This window comes from Chrysemys picta, chromosome 13 (genome assembly GCF_011386835.1).
Source record: "Chrysemys picta bellii isolate R12L10 chromosome 13, ASM1138683v2, whole genome shotgun sequence".
In the NCBI taxonomy this organism is placed as follows: domain Eukaryota; kingdom Metazoa; phylum Chordata; order Testudines; family Emydidae; genus Chrysemys; species Chrysemys picta.
The window spans coordinates 38,558,061-38,584,403 of record NC_088803.1 but is presented as its reverse complement, the minus strand read 5'-3'; the positions used below and the strand labels follow the sequence as shown (position 1 = coordinate 38,584,403).

The window sequence follows — 26,343 nt, the reverse complement described above, 5'->3', positions numbered from 1 at the left end:
TCAGACTTCCTTAAATGTATACATATGCAATATTTGGCTCCACACTTCATGCAGGTCTGGTGACTCTATGTGCAAATTCTGAATTGCACCAACAAATTGGTGTTTGAGTAAGTACAAGCGTGGCTGCATCTGTGAATACTGCAGCTGCATTTAAGAAGGCCCATTGAGAATTTGACCCAGAATGGAATGAGTACATTTCCCCCAAAATCATGATGCAGTGATACTGGCAGCCTTGCCTAAATTCTGTTCCTGGTTAGACTCTAAGGCCTGGTCTACGCTGGGGGGTGGGAGGGATCGATCTAAGATACGCAACTTCAGCTACAAGAATAGCGTAGCTGAAGTCAACGTATCTTAAATCAAATTTAAATTACTTACTTCGCGTTCTTGCAGCACTGGATTGACGGCCACGGCTCCCCCGTCGACTTTGCTCTGCCTCTCGCACTGCTGGAGTTCAGCAGTCGACAGGAGAGCGATCGGGGATTGATTTATTGCGTCTACACTACACGCGATGAATCGATCCCTGATAGATCGATCGCTACCCGCTGATCCGGCTGGTAGTGTAGACGTATCCTAAGGCCCAGATCCTCAAACGTATGGGAGTTAGGACCTAAATATCTTTGAGTATTGGGGTCTAAGTTACTTCTGCCCCCTACCTCACAGCCTGGAGCTGGGCTGTTGTCTCAGCTTTATTTCTTTCGGTCACAGACTGAATCCTGAAATTTGTGCAGCAGAGGTGGGTACCAACCATAAAATTTTTATCTGGATTTTAAACCCCCAAAGCTGGTGGCATAGATGTCTGGCATAGGTTTGGCTCCTGGCCCATCTCTACTATTTAGGTAAATAAACCTATTGGGTAGGGGTCTTTTGGCAAATACCCTAAAACCACAGGGACTAAATCAAGGAAATGGGTGCAAGGATGGGCAGAAGTGACTATTTGCATAGTCAGGTCCAATAACTGCTCACACAAATTCAATGCATGATTGGAGAGATTCTAGAAATCTGACCCAGAATGCTTTGCAAAGTCTCTAGAAGTTATCAGCAGTCCTTTAAACCACCATCCTCTTACCATTTGTGTGTGGGGTGGTGCACTGCCTAAAGAACTGGGCTGGTCTAAATATGCTCCATTCAGGGTGTGTCTACACAGCAGTCAGGAGGCACAGTTGCCTGCACATGCTGTCCCAATGGCAGTGTAAACAGACCCTCATTCAGTGGTATCCACAGCATGCATGGTTCTCTTTGCTGGATGTAAAGCCAGAAGGAGTTAATCTTCCTTGTCATATTAACTCCTGTACATTTCATGGCTGATTTATCTGCTTCAAAACAACTTGTTTTTGGGTCTCTATAGGTACACGTTGTGACAGGTTCGGTCACAGAGATCCCCTTTGGGACTGTAACCTGATGTGCTGAGATTACCTCTGAGCCCGTTTTCCCTGCCAGCTTGGGACTCCAGAACCCTGCCTTGTTGAGCCAGACATGCTAGCCTCCTGCAACACAAACCCAGGTCTGGTCCATGTCCCCAAAGCTGCGGACTTTAACCAAAAACTGCTCAGCAGGTTAGCTGCCTCCAGCACCCAGACACCTAGCTCCCAATGGGATCCAAACGCCAAATAAATCTGTTTTACTCTGTATAAATCTTATACAGGGTAAACTCATAAATTGTTTGCCCTCTATATCACTGATAGAGAGATATGCACAGTTGTTTGCTCCCCCAGGTATTAATCACTTACTCTGCATTCAATAATAAACAAAAATGATTTTATTAAATATAAAAAGTAGGATTTAAGTGGTTTCAAGTAATAACAGGCAGAACAAAGTAAGTCACCAAGCAAAATAAAGCAAAAACACGCAAGTCTAAACCTAATACATTAAGAAACTGTTTCCAGGTAAAATCTCACCCTCAGAGATGTTCCAATAAGCTGCTTTCACAGCCTTCATTTTTTCCGCAATAGAAATCATCCTGATGGAGCCTCCTCATCCCTCCCATACTCAATGGCAGCACTCTTCGGAGGCGAAGGGTCCATGGGCCCCTTAACACCAACAGCACTTATTTATGGAGGCTTTGTGCACCTCTCTCTGGGAGCATTCCACACCTGTCCCTGAAGCACTGCCTATGGAGGAAGGGGAAACTTCTGTTTCCCCTCCCCACTCTCATTCTTCCTCCGCCCTTCTCAGGATTTTTTGGTGGGGAGGTCCCTTACAAGTGATTGGTATCAATGATTAAAATGCTTAATTAATCCAGGCTTTACTTTGCCTAGCCACGTAAATCGCAGCTAAACGGGAATGCCAGGAGAGTAGGTCTTTCTCTTTTTTAAAATGAATGTTATGCTTATGAAAGATGCTGGACTCTCAGCCGGGGAGACTGAAGTCCCCTCTCTCCAGAAGAGGCAGGCAGCATCTAGCAGGGAAAGCTTCCCCACAGTGCCCCACCAGCATGCCTCAGCCCCAACCTGGAAGGATTATTATTGAGGAAGAAAGGAGCTCCAGCTCTATAGCTAGGGAGGAAGAGCAGTCTGGTAGAGAGAGGCCAGTACTGGGAGTTGAAGCCCTGAGTTCTGTCCCCAGATTTGACTCACTGTGTCAGCTTGGATAAATCACCTGGGCCCAGTTCCCTTAAGGTATGTAGGTGCCTAACTCCCACTGATTTCAGTGGGAGTTAGGTACCCAAATACTTTTGTGGATCTGGGCCTTAATCTCTGTGTCTTCATTACTTCATCTGTAAAATGTCTGCACTTCCCTAGCTGGGGGTGGTGGTGAGCAGATAAATACAGTAAAGATTATGAGGTGCTCAGATGCTATGGCAACGGAGGCCATATAACTACCTAACATGCTAAATAATGATATAATATTGAAATCACTTGTCTGTTGATGACGCGGAGGTCTACTAACACACTCATTAGGGCTCTCAGTTGGGCTAACAAATTCACATAGATGTTCAATGTCCGCAATTGGATCTAGTGCTTTTGCTAAAACTTCTGTGGAAAAAATATTAACGGGTCATTGCCATTTGTGCAAGCTAACATCACTCGCAAGCTATTCCCATTTCCTAACAAGTTGGCAGCCTTGTGTCATATCAACAACTGTGTGTGCCTCCCAGCAGCAAAAATAATTATATCTTTTGGTTAGAACATGACAGTGGAACTGTTTTACTCTTTAAAAAAACCACAGTATAGTATGCAGTAATAATGTGCTTTTGCTTTTCAAAGGAATTAATATCAATGATTCTCGTGCATATTCACAAGAGGAAGACTGATTCAGCAATCAAGCTAATAGTTTTTGCTTAATTACATTTAGTTGATTTCATGCTGTCTTGGTACATTGCTGATGGAATCTAAACCCCCCCAAATCCCGCTGAACAATGTCACCATTTTGTACTTGATGTTTCCTGTAAGAAGCAGCCAGGGCTGAGTGGAGCATCTAAGGGCAGCGGGTTTTTTAACAGGCTTCATCTTTTGGTGTGAAGACGATAAAACCGCTAAGCACCTCGACAAGAGCACTTTTTACACTGAGCTGGTTGGTGTGGGAAGTTAGTACATTGCTTCTCCTCCTCTGGAGACCTGACCTCAAATGTTAAGCATGGCAGTATTAAGTGGTCTGGTCCCCTCCTAGTCCCCGTTGAAGATTTGTTCACACTACAAAACTACAGTACGCTTTGATAAGATTAGCAGGAAAGGCAGGAGTGCTGAAGATCAGTACTGAGGTGCATTGACAGATGTGTCTGGAAAGCTGGCATGAGGGCTGACCTGGACCACATCCACATATTTGCCATGAGGCCTACAACAAGAATTTGTAAGTGATTAGGCTGCCGATGTGCTGAGACCACTTCCTATCTTGCTTACTAATATTGTCTCATTGCTGTTTCCTTGTGTTCCCCCCATGTTTGTCTATCTGTATCCAGCCATTGTCTCTTGTCTTAAACTTAATTTGTAAGCTCTTTGGGGGCACGAAAGAGCTTTTTGTTCTGTGTCTGGACACTGTGAGCACAATGGGGTCCTGGTCTGTAACTGGGATTCCTAGGTGCTATTGCAATACAAATAAATAAAATAATTAACAAAGTAATTATACCACATTCATGACCATTCGCGCCAGTTTCTGTTGAATTGCCTTCATTCTGGCAATCAAAACAAGATTTCAAAGTCTGATCATTTGGTAAAATGTGATATATTAGACCTAGGCAACTGACCGGTAGGGCAAGTGGCATGGGACCAAAGACAATAACATTGGGGACAGTTTGCAGACTGGATGGGGGAATAGTGAGGAAAATAAAATGGAGGGAAAGGTAAATCAAACGGAGGTAGGAAGAGAGATGAAGCACATCTAGAAACCAAGGGGCAACAAGAGGAATATTTTCCAAATTAATAAATGCCTAGAAAATTCAGGTTATTATAGAAGAGATGATTGCAGCCTTCACAGTACGAAGCTGCAGTACATGACAATAGATGTTTCATTACATTGTGCTCATAGTGTTAGCTGTTCAGATTTTGTTTTTAATTTTCCTTTAGAAAATAGCTGTCAAGTGTCTCTCCCCTGAGATAGCTTGTGGAATCTTCCCCCCCCACACACACACACACCCTTCTACATTTCAGCACAGTCCATTTGCACAATGTAATAATGGGATGTTTCCAGGCAAGATGAAGACTTAGTGACCCCAGCTGGAAGATGGCAATGAAAATGCTACAGATCAATTTTTCTATTGACAAACACCCCAGTGAAATTAAGGAGGTCACAAAGCGATCGAGTCACTACAGATCTGGAGTAATTAGACATCCATCTTTTTATAATACTTAACTTCGAGGGCCACAAATTTGGCAAGAGTGTCAGTTTGTTAGGAATATTTGGACCACATAAATTAGAAACAATGGACCCTATTGGCTGATCAGGATGATACGTAGCATTGCCCGCTGGGATTTGTAGTCTTCAAGGTCTACACAGCCATGTTAAAGATGAGAGCAACTGCACTGTAAAACGCAGGGTTATCTAGTAATGACTCTGTTTACCTCTGGCTTACCTGACCTTTTAAAAAGCATTATCTTTCCAGTCAGAACGGAAGTCTAGGATATATTTGGAACACTCAGAGCATGGCTCTGTGCCAAACTTTTGCCAAAGGAAGTTACACAGGCATAAAGCTGGCGCAGTTCGTATATTGCTTGTGTGTGCGCACACTTGGCTTCTTGCATCAGCACTGTGCATACTCACCACAAGTATTGCACTGACGCACAGTGTAGTGCACTGTCGGTAGGTATCCCAGTTTGCAACTCCCCAGCACCCGTCGCACTCTTTTGGGAAGTTTTGGCAATGCACAGTGAGTCAGAATCAAGTCACACAGGAGTAACAGGGACTGCGGCGTCAAGTTCCCATCATGTAACTTTCTCCACCCCATCTCTTTCCATCATTTTCATTACTATTTTGAAAATTCCACAAACCCATGCAGGCCTTGTTGCTGTCTGCCACTCTGACCGAAGAATGGAGCTGGCACGGCTCTGCACTATTGTCATGAGCATCTCAAGTAGAGGACACATGAGCCTTCTGTATTTGCAGAGCCACAAGAAGAGCTGTGGGGAACATGATGATTTTCTAGAGGGCAGATTGCTTTCAGACACAGCAAGAACAAATTCAAGATTCTTAGTGGCGTTCACGAAGCAGCTGCAAACAGTGGAGCGCTGCTTCTGGGCCTGAGAAACAAGCACTGACTGATGGGATCGCATCGTAATGCAGGCTTGGGATGATGAGCCGTGGCTGCAGAATGTTCAGATGTGCAAGGCCACATTCCTGGGTCTGTGTGCCAAGCTTGTCCCCGCCCTCCAGAGCAGGGACACAAGAATGAGAGCTGCACTGACAGTGGAGAGTTGCGTGGTGATCACGCTGTGGAAACTTGCAATGCCAGATTGCTACAGGTCAGTGGGAAGTCATTTTGGACTTAGAAAATCCACTGCGGGGGGCCGTTGTCATGCAAGTGTGCAGGACCATTAATCATCTCCTGCTACGCGGGACTGTGACTCTCAGCAATGTGCAGAACAGAATCGATGGATTTGCTGCAGTGGGGTTCGCGACCTGTGGTGGACTGAAAGATGGCACGTCTAGTCCTATTTTTGCCCCAGAGCACTATGCCCCAGAGTACGTCAACAGACAGGGCAGTTTGTCTATGGTTATGCAAGCCCTGGTGGATCACCAGGGATGCTTCACCAACATCAAGGTAGGCTGGCCAGGGAAGGTGCATGACTCTTCACATCTTTAAGAACACAGGACTGTTCAGAAAGCAACATGCAGGGACTTTCTTTGCTGACCAGCAGCTTACCATTGGCGATATTGAAATGCCAGTAGTGATCCTAGGGAACCCTGCTTACCTATTACTCCCCTGGCTCATGAAGCCATACACCAGCCATCTCAATAGCACCAAGGAAAGATTCAGCTACCAGCTCAGCAAGTGCAGTGGTTATCCCAGTGGTGATAGCTGCCTACTGCGCCCTGGATAATATCTGTGAAGCAAAGGGGGGAAAGTTGCTGTTTTATTGAGTAACAGAAGCACTTAAAGACATTCTGTGCAAGTTAAAAGCAGAATACACTACAACCTGGATAAATTTATGGAACAGAGCTTAAAGAAGCAGAAGGAACATTCACGTCCATTTTAGCTACACATACAGCAGTCGTGGCTCTCACAGGTCAGTGTATGTGAAGTTGTGGTTGTCCTTAATATCCCCTGTTGTGGAGTGGTAGGGGTAGGGCTGCAGCCCTTGATGCCATGTGGAATGTTGAGGGGGGTGTGAGGAGGTGCTGTCCTGGAGCTCTCCATGGACTACAAGAGTCTGCAGCATCTGTGCTTGCTGCTGGAGAAACTCCATTATGTCCTGATGTATCTCCCTCTCCTTTTCCTACTGGGCCTTTCGCCTATCTGCTCTTTCCGTCTCCATATTGGCTGCAGTATTTATCCTCCAGGCCCTCTGCTCATGGTCTGATGCAGCACTGGCTTGCAGGATCTCACTGAACAAGTCGTCTTCTTTCTCCTCTTTACCTGGCTCAAGTGTTCCACAGGTGCGGAGAGGAAATCCCTCAAGGCCGCAACGTCAGCAGCTACAAATAAAACACACAGAGGTACTGTAGTCTGTATAGTCACAATGGAAAGTGAAAGTTAAGATTCAGAACTCCCTTCCCTTACTCCCCTAAAGTTTTACACAAGACTTGATTATTGACACTTCTGCTGCAGAGTGCTTGTGCATGGCGCCTCCGCACCAGCCATTGTGACTATGGCCTGCCCAGGGGTGAGGGAAATGAGGAGGAATTGCTCAGTTGCACGAAACTATGAGGATAGGGCAATGGCACCATTTACCACAGGCAGTGGTGATTTTAGCTGATATCTCACTCCTGAGGGTGACAGACACACAGAGAGCTCAGCTGCTGGTGGAGTCCTGAAGCCACCTGGCCCTTATGCTGCTAGCCTGTTTACTGCTGAAATTATCACCAACTGGCATGGGAAAATGTCCTACTGTGGAGGAAGAAGTAAGGCAGCCATCCCTGGAAACCTTCGGGAGAGGATTGCAGAGTACCTCCATGAAATTTTCATCAAGATCTTTCAGGAGGATTCAAGGATCACCCTGTGTACATAAACCATTTTTTCCGCATCTCCCTCCCCTCCCCCCAACCATAGGCGCCGACTCCATGGGTGCTCTGGGGCTAGAGCACCCACGGGGAAAAATTGGTGTGTGCTCTGCACCCACCGGCAGCTCCCCGCCCTGTCCCCCCCGCCCCAGGTCACCTTTGCTCCACCTCCTCCCCTTAGCACGCCACGGCTCCGCTTCTCCCCCTCTCTCCCAGTGCTTCCCACTGCGAAACAGCTGATTCGTGACAGCAAGTGCTGGGAGGGAGGGGGAAGAAGGGGGAACGCAACGCACTCAGGGAAGAGGCGGGGCCGGGGCGGGGATTTGGGAAAGGGGTCCAATAGGGGCAGGGAGGGGGCAGGGTTGGGGCAGGGACTTTGGGGAAGGGGTTGGGATGGGAGTGGGGCAGGGGCAGGAGGAGGCGGGGCAGGGCTGGGGGCAAGCACCCACCGTCGCCTGGAAAAGTTGGTGCCTATGCCCCCAACTCTACTGGGGAATGAAAGGCAGATAACAGTTCTCCCCCTCTCTTTGTGGTACCACTACTTCTTCTAGTATGAGTAAATTAATGAACCGTCAGTAGCTGTGTCCTGCTAAATTGGCAGCACCATCAGTTCATCATTGTAATGGCATATACATTTACACACTTACCTGAGGATCCTTCCCCTCTATCGGGCTCACCCATGCTCGACTGCTGGGACTTACTGGACTGCGGTCAAGTCTCAAACAGGTCCTGGCTTGTGGCATAGCTGGGCCCCCCAGGTGCATGTCCCCCATCCTCCTTCACCGCCTCTTTGTCCATGCTGCTCACGCCAGAGGCCTGTGATTCAGGCTCCTTGGAGGTATCCACAGGGGGTGTGCAGGGTGGTGGGGTCTCTGCCAAGCATGGTATGCAGCTCTTTGTAAAAGTGGCAGGTCTGTGACTCAGCAGCAGATCGACTGTTGTCCTCCCTGGCCTTTTGGTGTGCCCGCCGTAGTTCCTTTGCTTTCACATGGCACTGCTGCTGATCCCTGTAGTACCCCTTCTCCTGCATCCCCCATGCAATCTGTTCATAGATATCTACGTTTCTACAGCTGGTCCATAGCTGTGCCTGTCCAGCCTCTTCTCTCCACCAGCACAGGAAATGCAATATCTCCTGTCTACTCCAGGCCGGAGCATGTCTGCAGTGTGCAGCCGGCATGGTCAGCTGGGCAGTTGCATGCAACAATGGAGAGCTGCTAGGTGTGCTCGCCAAGGTGAACAATCAGGAAAAGGCATTTCAAAAATTCATGTGGTTTTAAAGAGGGGGAAAGGGGGGCTTCCAGTCTCTGTGACTTCTGAGCAGTGAAGTTCACAATTGTGACTAGAGCAGTCATTGTCAGGCACTGTGGGACAGCTGACGGAAGACTTAAGTTTGACACAGATACCGCACTGTCTATGTTCATGCTGTGTCCATCTCAGTGCATCGACCATGGCTTAACACCATTTGGGAAGGTGGCGTTACTGCATCGCCATAATGGAGTGCTTCTATCAGTGGGTGGCAGATTTAAGTGTAGACACATGCACAACTAGGCTGACACAAGGCAGCTTACATTGACCTAACTGTGTAACGTAAACCAGGCCTCAGCGTTCTTCAGCCAACCTCTGTGTTGTCCTGTGCTAAAAGTAGCAGGAATAAAATAGAACTTCAGATGACCTGGGTGATGCCCTCCTGTCCCTTCCTTGAAGCTGAGGAACATATTTATATCCATGGACATCATGTGCCTTTGAATTTGGCCTTTTTGATATTTTCTTTCATTTATCATTTTCTACTTTCCCTGCAAACCATTGCAGCTGGAACTCTAGACTCTGCTCTGAGGGAAGACTGACAACATGTATCAATTAATGGGACTTGACAGCCCTCTGACAACTAAACCTGTGCTTAACAGCATTAAGGAATTTGCAAGCAAGCATGCTTCAAGGGTATTTTCCCGGCCACTTCCGCTCACCATCAGAAGCAGTTGGAATCTTGTGCAAAAGCCGCAGCTGAAACTTAATTAGTGACATTCCTTTATTTCCTTTTAAACCACATACTGAAATTGGATCCAATGACAAACAAAATGATTACAGTTATAGCTAAACTAAAATAGTCAAACATCAATCTAAGTTGTGTCAAGGAACAGAAAATTGAACATAATAAAACCAGTTGCCTTGTGATTTATAGCTATTCAACCCATGATTCATTTGTGCTTGTGAATGAATAGAAGGGCTCAGTCTTACACAAGATGCACCTATGTACTCACTCGCACTTTAGAAATATCAGTAGTATAGCTTGTGTAGAAATATTTAACCACTGGAAAGCAACTGATAGTACAGGCAGGTCTGACATTCAATCCAGCTGAGAGCAACACATACAGATAACATATGCATATCTACCTGTCTAGCAAGTATGAGGCCCCAATTCAGTCATTTCCCTCAGCTGTGCATTAATGTTTTGAAAATATTGTAATCACACAAGAGGCAATGAAATGTCATGTAGTAACGTTCAGTATCAGGGCCTGCTGGGCTGCATAGAACAACACAGGCAAACTTAATGGTTTGTAGAAATTAGTCTATGTATTTGGGCCATTGAAGAAATAGCGCCAGATGGTAAATTGGGATAAATCAATGGGGCTACACAGATTCACACCAATTGAGGATCTGGCGAAAGATGTCCCAGAATGAGAAGTACTGACTGCATATCTGCCTTTAGACAAGTGGGAGGTTCTTATTTGATTTTCAAAGGCTGTGGAAGCCTTTGTGGAAGGCTGTTCCAAGCCCCACAAATAGCTAGCAAGGCAGCATGTGCAGTGGTTAAGAACAAGGGACTGGGTGTCAGGATTCCTGGGTTCTGGTTCAAGTCATGTTACCCTCTGTCTGCATAAAGGGTACTATACACCTCACAGGGGTGTTGGGACACTTCATTCGTTAATGGCTGTGACGTCCTTTTGAGTGTCTGGATGAGCTGTCCTACTTTATGAACGGGAGTCTGTTTTGACCCTGATTCAGGAAAGCATTTCACCATGTGCTTACGTCCCATTGAGCACAAGCTGGCACCCTGCGGGGAGAAAAGTACCAGCTCTCCAGACTGCCACCAGCTGCCCCCATTTGACCCCTGAAGCAGTTGCTCTTGTCCTTAAACCACTAACTCATGGGGACTGCAGGGGTCTCAGGCTAGTGCCTGTGTTCACAGCCAACATTGGTATGGACCGTGGCTGAGCAACTAGCCTCAGGGACTTTTGGATTGCACAGCTGCATCTACAACATAGCCCTGGCATGTAGACGACACATGGTGTCACTCCTGCCACACACTGCTCTGTATTTTCCAAAGGTGGGTTAGCTCTAGAGTAGACAGAGAACTATTTGTAGTTGGGGATGGAGGTAAAGGGGAAATAGAGCCATGGACTATACTGACTAAAAGTATATTGTTTCCTTAGGGAACTAAGAAGACTGAAGGGGGAAATCCCTTAGCAAATGGAGTGTAAGGTTTCATGAATGAAACTTGTTCTTGGTGCCAAGTTTATTTTTCTGCAGGCCTCTCTGGAGCTTTAAAAAGGAAAAAAAAGGCATTAGACCAAAGCGCTATTGGGCTTGTCAATTACATTACAGTTCTCTCACTGTATTTCCAAGAGTACTGGATCCATTTTCAAATGCCAACTCGCTCTCTCTCTCTCCTCACCTCCCATGCTGGATCGTCTTCACTACTAAGTATAAGCACACACACAAAGGGGTGGGGGGCATGTTGCCATTAGCAGAAAAAGCTCCAAAGGTTCAGCTGAGATTTTTTTCAAGCCACCTACGGAATATGGACATCCATCTCCCATTCCTTTTAGTGAGAATTGGGTATCCAGATCCAGTTGGTTGCTTTGAAATGTTCAGGTCTTTGATCTCAGCTGGGGCCTTTAGATGCTCCTGCAATACAAATAACAAACAATAAATCTGTGATAAGCATCCCAAGGCCTGAATGCTCACCAGATCCCTCCCTCCCTAAGACTCATCCCATTCCATACTGAAAGAAAGCGCTTGCTCCTTATTTTTGCTGCCTGCAAACTTTTGCTGCCAGGAAGGAGAAGAGAGAAGCAAGAAATTCTTGAGCAGATTTCCTTCTAGGTTGGACATGTCCAAGGGCCAAGCCCTGCTCATCTTGCCTGTATCACTAGGCCTCCACAAGTCAATGGGCCTGATCCTGATCCCATTGGGTTACTCACAGGAAGTGAGCAGGAATTGGCACTAATGGAGTGTTTCAAGAACGATCACCATGACAGGTTTATTAGGGGGCTCGTGCCAAATTTTCAAGAACAAGCATGGTGCACAAATGGGAATGTGAAACATCTTTGCCCAGGGTTACAGTAGTTTCATGCATTGATGTGAATGCGGTGCATCTTTGGACCTGGTTACAGCAGTTGCATGCACAGACTGGGTGCACAGTTGACTTTTTAGGCTCATTTGCACATAACCAGCCCATATGTGCACACATGATAATTACACATACACAATAGGTGTGCATTTTGCGTGCTTGTATTCATTAACAAATCTTGCTCTGCTTTCTCCAAGGTTACTTAGCACTAATTAATCACTAACAGTCACAGAAATTCCATCAGAGGCTTGCTCACTTAAATCTTTGCAATGGTGGGAACAATTTAGTATAGGCAACGCTTTCTGGACTCTACTGCCTCCTTGTGTCCCTGGAATTCTGCCTGTTATCTATTGAAACTTACATTCCAATACAGCAATATCATTAATCCAATACCTTCTGGCAGATGCCTGGAGAAGTATTTGATTGGAACTAACAAAATCTATGCTGCTTTCAGGCAGGTGAATCATAACAGCCCACGGTTAAACAAAGTGAAAGGAGGCTGGGGATTGGTGGGGAGAGAACACTTACATGCGAGATGAATTAGCCGAAGGGGCTTGAAACCCTACCTGGCAGGAATTGTATGTTTGACGTTATATCAACCATATGTGAATTGGGTATGTGAGCTTGTTGGGCTGTATTGGGGATACAGATCCACTCAGACCTGGACTGTTAGGGCTGCCATAACTGGCCCTAATGGGCACCTGGTATGGGCAGATGCCTTGGTCTAGCTGTTAGGGGAGTGGCCAGAGAGTCAGGAGCATGTGGGTTCCATTCTTGGCTCTCCCACGGATGTGCTGTGCAACCTTGGGCAAGTCACTTCCCCTTCCTATGCCTCTGATTCACACTCCCAGCCTTTGTCTGTCTTGTATTTAGACTGTAAGCTCTGCAGAGCAGGGACTAGCTCAGACGATGTGTTTTGTACCACACCTAGCACAATGGGGCCCTCATCCTGGTTGGAGCCTGTTGGCACTACCACACGAGGGCTCCTAGGTGCTACGGCAATACCAATAAAATAATACTAAACAGAGTCCCACGAGAGCTAGAGAACTGACTAGGCCATGGATATCGAATCCCCTCTCACCTCTCCAGCTGTCTGTGCAATGTAAGAAGAGCTTGCATTTCTGCTGCAAAGGACTTCAGTCCCAGGGCTGTCAATCCATGACCTTTCCCCAGAGCTAAATCACTCACCGTCTTTTTGAAGGATTTCAAATACTATAGCAGTGAAGCTGCAGGCCAGTAGCACAGAGAAACAGAGACACCGTTTGGCTCTAGAAATTAAGATATGCAGCCGATTCACTAGTTGGTAAGAGGGTTAATGCTCAGGAGCAGGTCTGAAGGACACTGGGCTCCAGTCGTCAAAGGCAGACACAGCCAGAACTGTATTCACCTCAGTGGAATTATTCCTGCTTATGTCACAATTGGACCTAATGGCTTTTCCCAGCCTGTAGTAAGTCCACCAGGCAGCCGTGAACACTGAAAGGAGGAGTGGGGAAGAAGGAAGGGGACGTAGGTAGGATTGGGAATGGAATGGAAAGGCAATTACTGCTGCCATGAGCCCAGAGCTCCCCAGGTACATAGTGTTGCAGAGGCCTGGTTTGTCCACTAGAGAAAGAACTCCTGGAGATATGCCTATCTCTCCCAGAAGGGCTTTATCATGACTGATTCAGCAGGCTGTTTAAAGTGTGATCCATGATCACAGGGTTAGGGGGAAGCAGTGGAGCCTTCTTAATGGTCCCCTTCCCACCCCTCCCGTTTCTCATACCTTCTCCCCACTTCCATGGCAGCCTCTGTCTTCTCTCTGATGTGTCCTTGACCCTCACTGCTTCCTTTGCAGCTTCTCCCTCCCTTTGTGACACCATCTCATATACTCCCTGCTCCTTCACTGACATCTTTGCTCATGTTCTGTGCTCTGTTCCCAGTGCTGATGGTTCCCATATCACACCCCATCCTCCCTCTTCAGAACCAAATGGCAACACATCTGTTCTCCAACACAGCCAAGACACACTTCTATCCTGCGTTACAGACAGGACCTGACCATGTTCAAAACTGCCCTGAAACAGCCCATTCCAATTGTGATGGGATACATTAATATTCCCAGGTTGATTTTTGTAGTATAGCAGAAGTTCAGATTGCAATCACCTCAGAATAGGGACTAGATCTGTATAGCACCAAACACAGTCATTGCTCAGTAATTGATAACAACAGCTAGATCTGAATTTGCTCAACTAGCACGCGTTCACTGGTTGATAGCTGTTGTCCATCTTAACCAGATACCATGGTGATAAATCAGAGAGAGTGGAGAGAATGTTATCCCTGACAGCTCTGTGTACATTTCAGGATGTAAATTCTTTTACCCACTTCAGGAGAGCTTACACAAGTTTAATTTTAAAAGCTGCTCATAGCTTAATGGGCTTCCTAAAGACAAAGAATGGTTGTAGATCAAAAAAGGGGAAATCATATAGCTTAGTAGTTTAGGTGGCATCTTGCTGTGACTTGCAGGAGAAATGATAAATGGCTTCTTTTGTTTACTGCGTAGCTCAGTGACCAGAGCTGATAAACCAAAAACAAATTCTACCCCCTAAGGCGCTACTTTTCAAATTAACATTCACTGGCATTGCCTTGATCTTCAAAGCAGGAGAGTATATCCAAAGAAATAAAAGATGCGACACTAATTATTGCTGGATGCAATCCAATGAGTAAAGGTGCAGTGATTGATATTTGAACTGAAGGTAAAGGACATAAACACACCAGACATATCAAGGTTTATAAATAAATCCTTCAGTATATAATAGGTAGAGACTAAACCCATCAAGCAATGAGGAATTACCATTTAAAACATCCCAAACTTATTCAGAAATGTTGGGTCACACCAAAGAAATCTCAACAAGGAACACTAAAACAGTCTTACCTGAAATGATTCACTGATTTACAATGCCATTTTTTTGCTCTTTGAGAAAGCACTTTTACTAAATAAATAACAATACTGAAATAGTAAAATTCTGGATTTCATTCAATTTCCTCTTGGAATATCTGACTTCAACTTTTGAGTCTGAATTTGGAAGCTACTGCTCCCCTAACTCTTTGAGCCTTCTTCCTGTGATTCCACTATGCCTCTCTTTGCATGTGTCTCCTCATCCCAGCATTCTTCCAGACTTTTGGCTGTACACCAGTCCTCTGCATGGGTTCCTTTCTCCTAATCTTCCCGTCTCATTCAGTGCACTTACAGCCTTCTCTGTGCCCCTCCAGCCCTTTGGTCTTCCTCTGACTCTTTTTTGCACCTCTTCCATCCTTTGTGGACATTCCCATTGCTATCACATACTGCTCTTTTGCTTAGATTCCCCAGCCATGATTTACTGCAGTTCTTCATGCAGTAGGGGACTAGGAGCCAGAATGCCTGGGTTCCATTCTGCTGTCTACAGCTGACTCATTTGAGAAGCTAACAAACTGTCTTTCTAAAAGTTATGTCCAGTTCATCCCACAAGCTATTGGGCTTATTAATGTTCATTTATATAGAAGAGAAGAATAGTTCACCCACTGCAGGAATTACTAGGTGAAAGTCTAGAGGTCTGTATCGTACAGGTCAGACTAAGGACTGGTTCACACTACAAAGTTAGGTCGACATAAATCACCTTGCATCAACCTATTTGTGCATATCACAACAGAAAGCAAGATCTGTCTCTGGCTGACATAAGCACCCAGTTACAGTGATGCAGTAATACCACTGTCCCGAATGAAGTGGCACCATGGTCAACCTACTGAGGTCAACACGGTGTGAGTGTAAACACTGCATGACCTGTGTTGACCCTAATAGTCCTCCAGACATTGTCCCACAATGCACCATGCCCTGCGACAGCGACTACTCTGGTCACAGTTGTAAACTCCACTGCCTACGGGGCTCATCCCTTTTTAGGCTCCTCCCCTCCCCCAGCATGTTTTAGAAATGCCTTTTCCTGATTGCTCAGCATGGCAAACATACTTACCAACTCAACCTTGTTGTGCTTAACTGCCCAACCAACCATGCCAGCTCCATGCACCAGACACGCTTCTGCCTGGAGTAAACAGGAGATATTGGATTTTCTGGGCCTGTGGGAAGAAGAGGCAGTGCAGCTGTAGAAACGTGGACATCTACAGACAGATTGCTCAGGGGATGCTGGGAAAGAGGTACAACAGGCGTGTGAAAGCAGAGGAACTTCACCAGGGATACCATAAGGACAGGCAGGTCAGCACTGGATCTGGTGATGCCCAGTGGACCTGCTGCTTTAACCACAAGCTGCATGCCGTTCTTGACAAAGATCCCACCTACAGACCACTCTGAATACCCCCGAGGAGCCCAAGATAGACATCCCTGCCATGAAAAGCAAGGGGGGGGAGGAGGGAGACGCAGCAGTGGGCTCCAGCCATATCATGAGCTAGGACCTGTTCAAGGCTCTGCTTCAGTCTAGCCAGTCCTACCAGATGAGCACATATGAGCCTGATGAAGAATAAAGGAACTTGGGTCACTCTGTGCATGCATTTTTCCTTACCATGTTTAAATTTAAAGATGGCACCCAGCCCATCGCCAAGTTAACAAGACACAGGTATCGACTGTTCATTGTTTTACTCACATGAGGAGAAGTAGCAGTAAAACAAACAGAAATAGAGTGGGCATCTGCTTTTCATTTCCCTGTTGGATTAGGCGGGGTGGGTGGGGGAAGGAGGCATGCAGAGCACTTTTTTTATGTACATAAGGATGTCCCTTTTATCCTCTTAAGAGATCTCGATTTAAACTTCCATGGAGGTTCTCTGCAATCCTCTCCCACAGGGATGGCTGCCTTATTTCTCCCTCCATGGTAGGACAGGGTCCCGTGCCACTCTGCAATGAGTTTGCCAGGCACCATTGTAGTAAGCAGGCTAGTGGTAGATAAGCCCCGAAGGCTTCAGGATGCCAGTAGTAGCTGTGGTCTCTGTGCCTTTGTTGCCCTCAGGAGTTAGATATTAGCTCAAATCACCACCAGCTGTGGAAAATAGTTCCAGTATTCAATGCCATTACCCTGTGCTCACACCCATGGAATAGGGACTGACATTTTAGTGCTTCATGAAACAGAAAATCCTTCGCCTGCACTTAACCCTGGAAGGCCCTACTCACCTGGCTGGGAGCTGGAGACCAGTGCCGTGGAAAGGCGCTCCAAAGCTAAAGTGTCAATAATCATTTCTTATTAAATGTGTTTATGGGAATAAGAGAAGGGAGGTGTGAAACTTATTTTCCCCTTTACATTGTGACTGTAAATCCAGTTGTACATCTGTGTGTTTTTATCAGCAGCTTCTGGCATGGTGGCCCTGAGGAGTGCCCCCACCACCTCCGCAGAATGCTTGACCCTGATGAGTCGGAGAAAGAGGAATACTAGGGAGGACACATTCAGTGAGATCCTGCAAGCTAGTGCTGCATCAGACCACGAACAAAGGGGTTGGGGGACAGTATGACCAACAACATGGAGAAAGAAAGAGCAGCCGGCATAAAGGTCCAGGAGTTCCAGCAGGACAAGGAGAGGGAAATGGGTCTTCTCAGACAGCAAACCCAAATGCTGCAGACTCTGGTTGACCCACAGGTCTAAAAATCCCAGAATTCCTCACCCTTTTCAGGCCTCAGACAGTTTCATGGTCACTGGTCCCTTTGCCCTGACCTCCCCCTCCCTCCTCCCAACATACCACATGGCATCATGGCCCACATCCTTATCCCTACTACTTTGTACTGGGGAACAGCAAGGAAAACCACAGCTGCCACAGTGAGATCGCCACTTGCTTCTCAAGTCTCAGCTGGTGTCTGTGTTGCCACTGCATTTGTGCACTGAAATAGACAGAAATGTTTGCTGCCTTTCCACTTCTAAAGTTCCATTCCATTAATTTATGTTAAAAGTTTGCATTGCGTCGCCTGTGGTTTTTTGCACATTGTTTTTTTTTCACACAATAAAGTTCTATTTGGGGAGAATAAAATTATCTTTACTCGTTCACCACACGTATTGCAGAATGCACAGTAGTACTCAAAGCAAAAAGTACTTTGACATGTACAGCAAGTACAACATAACTCATAGCTCCAGGAAAACACCCAGTCATGTCATATTTATCAGGGCCGCCCAGAGGATTCAGGGGGCCTGAGGCAAAGCGGGGGAGCTGTGGCGCTTGTACTCACCTGGCGGTAGTCCGGGTCTTCGGCGGCATTTCGGCGGCAGGGGGCCCTTCAGTGCTGCCGAAGACACGGAGCGACTGAAGGGCCCCCCACCGCCGAAATGCCACCGAAGACCCAGACCGCCGCCAGGCCAGGGCTCGCAGGGCCCCTGCCGCCAAAGACCCGGACCGCTGCCGGGCCAGGGCTCATGGGGCCCCTGCTGGGCCCGGGGCCTGGGATAAATTCTCCCCGGGCGGCCCTGATATTTATAAATGTACAGCAAGCACTACACGATTCTTAGCAGCACACAATGCAGCAGGCCCAGAGAACATTCCATCACAGAGCACTACCGTGACTGACCGTTAAAGTGCTCCCTCAACTGCATAGCTCCACGCTGGGTTCTTGTAGTGGCCATTGTGTCTGTCTGTTCAAAGCCAGCAGACAGCTGCTCTACCTCTGCCCTCCAGCAGCTTTGCCCCCTTTGCTTCACAAATATTATCCAGGGCACAACAGACAGCTAACTTTTGGGATACTTTTCTCACTGAGATCCGATCTAGTGAAAAAACACCACCAGCGTCCCTTCAATCTATCAGAAGCACATTCAACAGTTGTTCTGCAATTGCTTAATCAGAAATTAAATCTTGCCTTGGTGCTGTGAGGTGGCCGGTATACAACTTCATGAGCCAAAGGGGCTAGGTCCCCCAGAATTACTATTGGCATTTCAGTGGTAATCCACTGGTTGGGAAAGAATGTCCCTGCTTGCAGCTTTCTGAACAGTTCTGTATTCTTAAAGATGCAAGCATCATGCATCTTCCTTAACCAGCCCAGCCCACACTGATATTGGTGAAGTGTCCCCAGTGATCCACCAATGCTTGCATAGCCACAGAACAGTAGCCCTCTCTGTTGATGTACTCTCTGGCAAGGTTGGCTGTGCCAAAATAGGAATGTGTGAGCCATCTATCACCTGCTGCCGTTCAGGAACCCCATTGCGGTAAATCAAGCCATCTGTCCTGCACATTACTGAGAGTCACAGTCCTGGGTAGCAGGAGATCATTATTGGCCCTAAACACTTGCATGACAATGGCCTCTACCGTGGATTTTCTGACTCCAAAGTGAGTTCTCACTGACCAGAAGCAATCCAGAGTTTCAAGCTGCCACTTGAAACTCTGGATCAGTGATCGCTGCTCGCTTCTCCTCTGTCAGTGCAGCCCTTATTTTGGTATCCCTATGCTGGAGGGTTGGGGCTAGCTTGGCACACCGATCTGGGAATGTGGCGAAAGTTCTGCAGCTGCTGCTAATCATCTCAAACCTGCATTATGATGCAATCCCACCAGTCAGTGCTCATTTCTCAGGCCCAGAAGCAGCGCTCACCATCTGCAGCTGCTCTGTGAATGCCACAAACCTCCTTGACCTGATTGTTTTGTTATGTCCCTTAGCAAGTTGTCCTTGAAGATGTTGCCACTTCCCCCATTGGTGTGGTATTTCTTGCAGGTCTACAAATACTGGAGAATCATGCATTCTGTATTTGAAGCATTAATGAGAACAGTGCAGAGCTCTGTGGGCTCCATGCTTCTGTCAGAGATGGTGAACACTGAGAAGTGCTGTGCGGTTTTGTGGGATTTTAAAAAAAGGCAACAAAATTATGGGATATAGATGGCATGATGGAGAAAGTTGCAAGCTGGGAATATGACCCCTAGCGCTCAGTGATTCCCATAAGAGTCATTTCTACCTCACAACACATTGAGAAAAGTTCCCAAAAGGCATCACACTGGATGGTAGCACATGCTACATGGGGCTACCTACCCATGGTGCACACTGCACTTTCTGTACACTGACGTAACTTGTGTCAACTAAAATTTGTAGTTCAGCCATGGCCTTAGTAGTGGTCCCTTCTGGCCTTAAAATCTATCAAGCAATGCCAAGTCAGAGCTGACACTGAAGAAATTATCTTCTCGCCAACTGAGGGTTCATTTTTATATAATTCAGTGTGCCAATATTTTTGATCAAAATGTTTCACTGCCTTGTTCACCAAAACAAAAAATTAGTTGTGTATGGGCTGGAGTGGTTTGTTTCTTTTCTATTCCTTGTTTCTTTTCTGTTGTTCATGGTCTGATTGTATTCCTGATTACCTCTGACTGGCACTCAGTTCACACACCTATTTACATTCATTTCTAAGCTGTTTCCTGTTGGTAGTTTGTCTCTAGTGACTCGTGCATTTCCATTTCTCTAACAATAAAGTTATATTTAACCACAGTAGAAAGAAACACTTAGAAAGGGGAAGTTTCCTACCTATGTTGCCAGTAATACCTTAGTTACTGCTAGTGGTGGAATTGTAAAACTCCAATATACTTTTCACCATTTGTTCTCTTCATTTGTTCCATTTCATTTAGCTGCATGGGTTACAAATTTTACAGGGGAGATTTTTTTTAGCCAATTTTAAAAAAATGTTTTGCATTACATTGTTTTGCAAAAAGTCATGAAAACTTTTTAAAATTACAATTGGATGTTTTAACACTTAAAAACAAATAAACATAGAAATCTACATTTTTGAGCCGAAATTACCTGGCAGTGTCTCTTCTACCTATTTGTTTTCAAGGCATATGTAATCTACTTTTGTTCCAAAACCACAGCTGACGTGTACTGCATCAGCCTAACTCATGCAATGCCTCCAAGCATTGCAGAACACATCCACTTTTCACTCCTTGAATAAGAGTCAGGTGCGGTGTGTATGACTGAAAATGGGTGCTTCTGCCACAGCAGCAAGGGTTGGGTTGCACCGTGTTCCATTTTAGCTCTTGTCCATGCAGGCAGATGTGTTCAAAAGCTTGGGGCATCCTGATTGCTATGGTATTTGCACTGCTTACAGTTGAAAATGTGATATGTAAGAGTTTCTTTCTCTAATGCTTCTAATGGTAGTTCTTGATGCTTTCTCATTGAAACTGGTTAAACAGTGTCATTGTGAGCAAGGTTAACATTTCTAACCAGTCAAATTGGGAGGTGGGAGGGGGTAAGTTCTTTGTCATGTTTTCAACTCAGTGTGTTGAAGTCCTTCCATGGGATTTTATAATTCATTGTATACTGTGGTATATTTAGCCAATGCAACTTTTGACTTTATGTTGTTTTTAAAGCAGAGTAGCAGAAAAATAAGCATAAAGGATCACCTTGCAGCACAATTAATAAATAAAAATAGTCATAGACATGTATGTTTTGAATGCACTTCCATATTTTGCCAGTAGCCTAAGAAACAAGATATCCTTTCACCCAGTTAGCAAGCAGCAGAATTAATTCATCACCAAGAGAAGGTGCATCTCAAATTGTCCGTCAACTCTAGAGCATCCCACAAATAAGTTAAAAGAAAATGTCATCGGCTCTTGAAAGCAGGGAAACAGAAAAAAAGTGAATGTAATCCATTTTAATGCCTGTATACAACAGCTACGGGTGGACAGCTCAGATACACAATCTTAAAATTGTAATGAGCATAGAGTAATCCAGCACTGTACCACTTCCTAGTCTCTTCACAATCAGTGATTCGGGAACAGACAGACTTTTTTTCCCCTAGCCATTTTCTTCTTCTCATTGCATTCTTTGTCCCAAGAATGGGTTCCTAATGGCTGGTGTGCTCTCTGGAAGTTGGTGCTGACCTGACCTGACGCCCTCAAAGTTGTGTAATTTGATTTTCACAGGCAAGTTAGCTGTCTCCCCAGGCTATGATGATGAGTTCGAATAGCTGATCAGGCAAAATATGGAATATTTTGGAATTCTAAAATCTCTTTTAAAAGTCTTGGGAAAGTTTTATCTGCTTTCAAACAGTCTGGACAGTTTTCCATAGGTTTTAGTCATTCAAAATGTGGCATATATGGTATAATTGTGCTTGTGTAACGCCGACAGACCCCTGTTGTCGGCGGGTGGGATCAAACCTGAGGCCTCTGGATCTAAATGCATGAGCCTCTACCACATGAGCTAAAAGCCACATGGCCCTTAGCTAACACTGTAGCAGACTCATTAATCTCTAAGTGGTCTCGGTGCCACTAGAGGGGACAGAGCACCACACCCAGGAGATGTGTGGCTTACACATGCAAGTGAGTATTATTAGCCATATGCATGTGCAGTTACCAAATGAACACAATTATGTTAACTGTACATTAAATGGGGTGCATTGCTACACATGCATTTTGTGTACACAATTGCATCCCCAAATTGGATGGAAATCTGGCTCTCATCTACAGGTGGACTTTAATGGGTACCTTGTGGATGGCTAATACAAAGCTACTCCTCTGAATTATCTCACAATCCTCCAGACAGTTTGGCTATCTGATACAAGTGCCTTGAAGAGGTAGAGATGAGCAAATTGGTTTGGAGTATCTGTGTTCAACCTTCTTTGTGTACAAGACACATTTAAAAACTGTTTGCAGAGTCAACCCTTTTCAGATCATATTTTGTTAAGTTGTATTTATGGGAGCCGCACTAAGGGCAGAATTAGCCTGAGATACGTCAGTGAAAATATCCTGTATATTATTAACAGTGAGGATAAATATTGGAGCATATCTTTTGAGATGAACTAACTAGTTTTTCTTTTATTTGCAGATTTTGGCCATCATTTCCATCATGTTCATTGTATTATCTACAATAGCCTTGTCACTTAATACGCTTCCTGAACTACAAGGCACGGATGAATTTGGACAAACCACAGATAACCCTCAGCTTGCCCACGTGGAGGCAGTGTGCATTGCATGGTTTACAATGGAATACCTCTTGCGGTTCCTATCCTCACCTAAGAAATGGAAGTTTTTCAAAGGCCCCCTGAACGCTATTGATTTGCTAGCTATCTTGCCCTATTATGTCACTATCTTCCTCACGGAATCAAACAAAAGTGTACTTCAGTTCCAAAATGTACGCAGGGTGGTTCAGATATTTCGTATCATGAGGATACTCCGAATTCTAAAGCTTGCCAGGCACTCAACCGGTTTACAGTCCTTGGGATTTACTCTAAGGAGGAGCTATAATGAGCTTGGATTACTCATCTTGTTTTTGGCCATGGGCATTATGATCTTTTCCAGCTTGGTTTTTTTTGCAGAAAAAGATGAGGATGATACAAAATTCAAGAGCATCCCCGCTTCCTTCTGGTGGGCAACTATCACCATGACAACAGTAGGCTATGGAGACATCTACCCCAAAACTCTCTTAGGCAAAATAGTTGGAGGGTTATGCTGCATTGCTGGGGTGCTGGTGATTGCTCTTCCCATCCCAATCATTGTAAATAACTTCTCTGAGTTCTACAAAGAGCAGAAGAGGCAGGAGAAAGCCATCAAGCGCAGAGAAGCACTTGAAAGAGCAAAAAGAAATGGCAGCATTGTCTCCATGAATATGAAGGATGCTTTTGCCCGTAGTGTAGAACTGATGGATATTGTGGTTGAAAAGAATGGAGAAAGCACAGGCAAAAAGGATAAAGTTCAGGACAATCATTTATCCCCCAGCAAGTGGAAATGGACCAAGAGAACACTCTCTGAAACTAGCTCCAGTAAATCTTTTGAAACTAGGGAACAAGGATCTCCAGAAAAGGCCCGGTCCTCTTCCAGCCCTCAGCACCTGAATGTCCAACAGTTAGAGGACATGTACAACAAAATGGCAAAGACTCAGTCACAGCCAAACCTCAACACTAAAAACACAGGTCACCCTGGAAAGCAAAAGGAAGAGCTAGAAATGGAGACCATTCCTGGCCCTACGGTCCCTTTATTGACCACCCGTGCTGACGGGATCATTGACATGAGGAGCATGTCAAGCATTGACAGTTTTATAAGCTGTGCTACAGATTTCCCTGACTCTGGGAAATTCTCCCACAGTCCACTTGCTACACTTCCCTGCAAAGGAGGTGTTAATCCAATTCAGGAGCAAATCAGGGCAGAGGGAAGTGGAACCAGGTTCATGGAGATAAACCCAAAGCCAGAAGGCAGCCACCGCTCTACATTTTTCATAGAAAGTCCCAACAGTTCTGTAAAAGCCAGTAACCCTTTAAAATTAAGATCTCTGAAAGTCAACTTTATGGAAGATGACAACAGCACATTAGTACCAGCATCAAATGTACTGAGACTATATCCAGATGCTCTCAAGAATAGGGGAGCTGCTGCTGCTGCTGCAGACTGTTCCTTACTCTCTGATCGATCTTTAGTCAGTCCAGAAACTTCTATCTACACAACAGCGAGTGCTAGAACACCCCCAACGTCGCCAGAGAAGCAGATAGCAATAGCTTTCAACTTTCACGATGCCAGCATACATAAATATATAGATGCTGACACTGATGATGAAGGTCAGTTGCTTTACGACTCAAGCCCTCCAGGAAATGTAAGTCCCAAATACAATATTACAAACAGTGCTTATCTAAAGCAAAAAGATAACATTTATAGAACGGAGAAGAACCATCTAGAGAGTGCTGCTTTACCCACCTCACCAAAATGTATAGGGCAAAACTGCATTTACTCCATGGAAGGTATCACTGGAAAAACCCAGGGAAATCAGGAGACTGTCAGACTAGAAAATCACATTTCACCCGAGGTCCATATATTACCAGGTGGTGGAGGACATGCTAACACCCATGATCAACGCATCTGACATGTGCTCCAAAAAACTTGTTGAACATTGAAAGGAATGTCTTTACAGTCAACACAACAAATGAGAGCTTCTGCATGGCATGAACTTTGACTGAAGCAAGCCACTTGTTTCTAAAAGTCTGAGGGGAGGCCTGGTGTGGGTTTATGAAAACATCCTTCTCTGGAATAACTATAAAGATGTTGCCCGATTCATCCTACAAATATCAATGAAAATAAAGATTGCAAGTCTTGCTCACACTTTGATCTCCTTTCATGTCCTTCATTGAAGTCAGCCTGACCAAATATACATCAACTCCCCTTGTACAATGGATCTCCTTTTGGAAGTGTTAACATCTGGTTTGTGTTACTTCCATAGAAGAGACCAAGGCAGCCAGATTTGAACTCTGGACCAAATTACTGGGGTTGGTATAAAGTTATTAGAAACACAATACTTATTGCTTCAGGGCAGTTGTTCCAAATAGCCCCATCTGCATCTTTCTTTCTGATGGATACAGTGTCTAAAGGTAACAGGGAACACTTGCATTATGGGTAAATCTAAGCTTATGTCTATTTAAAATAACAGTGATCTAGAGAAATAAATTATTAAAATGCCCTGTGTGTGTTTAATTCTTCCAGATACTGTAGGACCTGATGTTTTATTTTGAAATATCATCAGGGTGAGTTGCACCACTTGTATCTAATTTAAAACGCCCCCTAGAAAGTAGTGAAACTTGCACTTACTCTCTGCTAAAACCAATACCAAATCCGGGGCTATAGAGGGGCTTCTAAGCCACAACCCACACTGGAGGAGTGTGAAGGGGCCGTGCAGAAGTAGGACTCTCCAGGGGCACTTTGGCTGACTCAGCCAGAATTCTTCCAGGGTTCTGCGGGAGAATGCACCCGAGTGATAGCTCGACACATTTACAGGATGTAACATGCTCCCTCTTACTACTAGTCCATTACCCCATACCGCCTGTTCTGTGCAGAAGGCAGGGACCCAGGAGCTGCCTTGTTTGGAGAGTCCAGGCATTCTAGGCTTGTATACTGCTTGTGTTGCAGCTAGCCCCTACTCCAGAATGTAAAGAGTGGAAGTGATGGCTCCTTGTGCCCCTCCCATTCTGACTTCCATATTCACTTAGGGGTCAGCCTCAATCTAGCTCATAAAGTAGGAGGAGAGGAATGAGTCAGTCTGAAGTATTTTGCACTCAATCGATGTTGAATGACTAGATATGCAAGTGTTAACTAAATATGCAAAAACAGGACTTATTTAATTATACACAACAGGCCTGATTGTGCTGTCACTTCCACTGGTGAAATCAGGAGTGACTCCATTGAAACCAATGAAGTTACACTAGTGTAAAATGGATATAAGTGAGAGGCAAATCAGGTCAAATCGCTCAATAATATTCAATCTTTTTCTTAAAAATGACCGTTTTAAACAAATGCAACTAACAGCAACCAGCTTAGGTTTTAAACATTGTCCTTCTATAAAGTTATTTGACTTGTGTAGAAAATATTTTTTTCTTTAATTTTTAATATTAAAAAAAAAAGCACTTTCTGTTGAGGGTTTTTTTTTTTATTATTTTATTTTGGGGGGGGAGGCGGGGGTGTGTGTGTGTGAAGGTGGAATAACCAACCAGAGTGTAAGAATCTAGCACTTTAAACAAGCACTATCT

The 26,343-nt window shown here is 45.2% G+C and overlaps 1 protein-coding gene across 2 annotated transcripts in view; it reads left to right on the top strand.

Annotated features, from left to right (window-relative positions):
• Positions 1-25,279, top strand: part of KCNB1 (potassium voltage-gated channel subfamily B member 1) — a 198,762-nt gene extending 173,483 nt beyond the window's left edge. For both annotated transcript variants that reach the window (XM_005304598.4, XM_065565964.1), the window contains one exon: positions 22,668-25,279. In XM_005304598.4, coding sequence (XP_005304655.2) covers positions 22,668-24,689 — 2,022 coding nt within the window. In that variant the 3' untranslated portion in view covers positions 24,690-25,279. The remainder of the gene's footprint in view (positions 1-22,667) is intronic.
• Positions 25,280-26,343: the final 1,064 nt, after the last annotated feature.